This window comes from Microtus ochrogaster, chromosome 21 (genome assembly GCF_000317375.1).
Source record: "Microtus ochrogaster isolate Prairie Vole_2 chromosome 21, MicOch1.0, whole genome shotgun sequence".
NCBI classification, from domain to species: Eukaryota; Metazoa; Chordata; class Mammalia; order Rodentia; family Cricetidae; genus Microtus; species Microtus ochrogaster.
The window spans coordinates 42,612,435-42,615,848 of NC_022022.1; the positions used below are offsets into that span (position 1 = coordinate 42,612,435).

A 3,414-nucleotide genomic window follows, 5' to 3' on the forward strand; every position below is an offset into this window, starting at 1 on the left:
AAAAAAAAAAAAAAAGTAAAAGCACAGAGCTGGACTGAGCTGGTAAAACGCCTGCCACACAGCATGAGGACCTGAGTTCGAGTCCTTAGGAAAACGGGGTGTGGTGGCACTGCTTGAAATCCCAGAGTTGTGGAAGCACAGACGGGCACAAAGCACCTAGAGTAAAAGTAGCATTCCAAGAATGGAACCGGTAGCAGGCAAGATGGCTCTGTACGTAAAGGCAACCTAAGTTCAATTCTGGGACCTACACAGTGAAGGAGAGACATGATCTTCTAAGCTGTCCTGGGATCTCCACACACAGGCCCACAGAACTCACTGACAGAAGAGCAAAGGGGAGCACAGCAGCGGCCTTCTTCCTTAGTGAGAGTGTGCAGGAGGGGGATGCACAGCACTTTCACTGGCAGGAGCCACTGGTGGCAATCATCACAAGTGACAGAAAGGCAACTAAACAAAATACACACATTCCACTTAAAAAGTGAATTGTGGTACATAAAGAGCAGGAGTGTAAGGGTATACAGAAGTCTAAATAATACCTGAACAGAAGTCAGCTCTAACAGATGCTAAACACAGAACTGGAAGTCTAACAACCTCAGTAGTCCTGGGAATTCCAGTCATCCCTTACCTTAAAGAGCAATAGCTATCAAAGAGATTGTTGTGGACACTTTCAAAGCAACGTTAAGGTAAATTTTAAAGGCAACGATAAATCACAGTTACTGGTGGACCAAATTTAAATCACTTCCAAATAACCAATAAATTAGTAATACAACTCAACTATTAAGTCAGGATACAATTCTCAGCAGCAGTCAAATGTGCTTGTTACAACAACAGAATTAAATAAAAAGTAGAAAAATGAAGATCTGGAAACAGCTTCAGAGCAAATTTTCGGTATTTAATGGTGGTGGCATTATGATTACAGTACAGTGAACTCAGGAAACAAGGGCAGCTACAAAACTGAAAAAGAATATGTGTTTACTTATTTTCTATCTTTGTTCTACTTTTAGATAAGAAGCCTACAAACCAATCAAATTCAGGGCGCTTATTTCACAGGTGGTATTGCACTAATATACAATGCCACTTTGAGCAGCTTGCTTTATAACTTCCATTTTAGGTTAAAAACAGCTGCCAACAATATTTGCTAACTACAAGTTTAAAACGGCCTGTTAATAAAATGTTGAAAAATAGTTATTACTATTCACATTAGTTTCAACTATTTACGATTACACATTAATTGTAAATTAGGTACAATCCCCAGCACCATGAGAAACAAAAATGGATGCAAATCAATCTTAAAACTTGTTATTTAAAGGAGGGAAAAAAATCAGCTGACAAGATGTGACCAAAAGTAGCCACCGTCCAGCATCAAATAAGCTATGCTTTCTCAAGCATGCTGTAAAGACAGGACTTTATTATGAAAATTACAATACTGACTTTACCCTCAGTCAAGGTAAAACATTATTCCTAGTGTGGAAAAGGCAATAAAAAAAAACAGCTAATGACAAGTCTCTTCAATCGCTTTGGGAAATCAAACGCAGAAACATTTCTGTGTGGCTTTCAAAAACCAGTGTTTTAAGTATCTTGAAAGCAAATCCCCCCCCCCACACACACACACAAAAAGCACGGTGACAAATACAATTCACACCTAGCTGCACTGGGTAATTAAGACCAACAATATATATGTTCAAATTTAAAGCTCCAAGAAGGAAGTGGGGGCAGTAAAGACACTGCCGAAAAGCAAGACCTGCTTGGATGTGAGACAGCCTGACTTTAGGCACACGAAAGGCCTGCCGCCGAGACAAGGCAACATCCCGAGAAGCTCGGGAGGGAAGGGGAGGAGGGGCAAGAAGGTAACATTCCTTCTGAGCCGCACCCACGAGACCCAGACTCCTGACCCCTGGCAGGATGAAGCTGAAAGACTCGAGGGTTTTCCCCGCTGCGGTGCACGGTGCGCAGACCGGAGCCCAGAACCCCGAGGCTGACTGTCACTCACACACACACCAGGGAACCGAAAACGGGCAAAGCCGGCCGGCAGAGCTCACCGTGATTATCTTTCTGTCCAATATTGTGCGTGCGGATGAGCGAGGACAGTCTCCTCACGTCCCCCTTGAAGACGCACTCGTGCACCGGGTAGAGCGAGGGGCAGCTGCCTCCGTCAGCGACCACAGCCGCGGGGTTGCTGCCCAGGCAGGCAGGGGTCGGACAGGTGGCGGTCACCGCGTTGTGCTGCAGCGGGGCAGGGGCTCCGGGGCTGGGCGCGGCGGGCGCCTTCAGCTGCAGACGGTGGTGGTGGTGGTGGCTGAAAATCTTATGGCAGGCCTTGCCGCCCTTGCCGCCGCCGCCCGCCCCGCTTCGGCCCCCGGTGAAGGCGCCGCCGAGAGCGGCCGTCGCCTCCTCCTCGCAGGGCTCCAGCACGTCCCCGTCCTCTTTGCTGGGCTTGTGGTCCCTCCGCAGGGAGCGGATCTTCTCCCCGGTCATCGCCGCCGCGGCTCGCAGGGCGGGCTCCGGGAGGCTCACCGCGGGCCGAGCCGGAGCAGCGGCGGCGGCGGCGCCCGGCGATTAGAGAGGCGGCCGCGACCCTCGCACGCAGCATGAACTCCCGGGGCGACCGCGGACCCGCCACACGCGCATCTCCCGGAGGCGGCGGCCCTCGTCGCCGCGGCCACACGACGCCAGGCGCCGCCGAAGCCGCCTCCTCACACGGAAAGACCCGGCGCGGCCATCTTCCCCCGTCTCCTCTCGCGAGAGCTCCGGAGAAGACGCCGCGGTGGGTTAGCGGGGCCCTCCTGCGCTCGCGCCTTTGTCCGGGCGGCGCCCCGCTCCCCTAGCACAGGGTTCCACCCCTAGCCCTGCCCTGCGGCTAGAGACCTGGACTCAGAGCTCTGACCTGGTGCTCCAGGGCTTTGGCCTGCAAAGAAGGAGGTTGACGACAGTTGCAAACTCTGGCTTAAACCCTCAGGTTAGAGAACCTCCCTAAGAGCGAGGTGGAAAGACACCGGGGCACGCCGGATGTGACATCACTGAGCTGCGCTGGACACTCACTCAGTAAACATTTGCTGACTCTCTGTTTGGGTCCCTAACCTGAGCTGGTACACGGCTGTAGTGGAGGAAAGATGGCCAGGTTACAGGAAAAGAGAGGTAAATTTAGTTTTTGAAGGGTGATCTTGGAGGAATATAAGGGCTGACTTTGAAATTTAAAGGCTGTTCGTTACACCAGGAGGGGAAGACTTTCAAACATTTGTTAGTTGGGTGTATTTGGAACAAACGTCAGGGTTAAAGTATGTGAAGGATGCTTACTTAAAGTGGAATAATTTTTAAAATAAGTGGGCAGTAATCTCTTAGAAAGACCCTAAGAGCCGGGCGATGGTGGCTCACGCCTTTAATCCCAGCATTTGGGAGGCAGAGGCAGGCGGATCTCTG

The 3,414-nt window shown here is 50.7% G+C and overlaps 1 protein-coding gene across 2 annotated transcripts in view; it reads right to left on the reverse strand.

Moving 5' to 3' along the window:
- The window catches only part of Ankrd13c (ankyrin repeat domain 13C), a 48,348-nt gene extending 45,370 nt beyond the window's left edge, over window positions 1-2,978 (reverse strand). For both annotated transcript variants that reach the window (XM_013350098.2, XM_005357453.3), the window contains exon 1: window positions 2,037-2,978. In XM_013350098.2, the coding sequence (XP_013205552.1) occupies window positions 2,037-2,472 (436 nt within the window). In that variant the 5' untranslated portion in view covers window positions 2,473-2,978. The remainder of the gene's footprint in view (window positions 1-2,036) is intronic.
- Window positions 2,979-3,414: the final 436 nt, after the last annotated feature.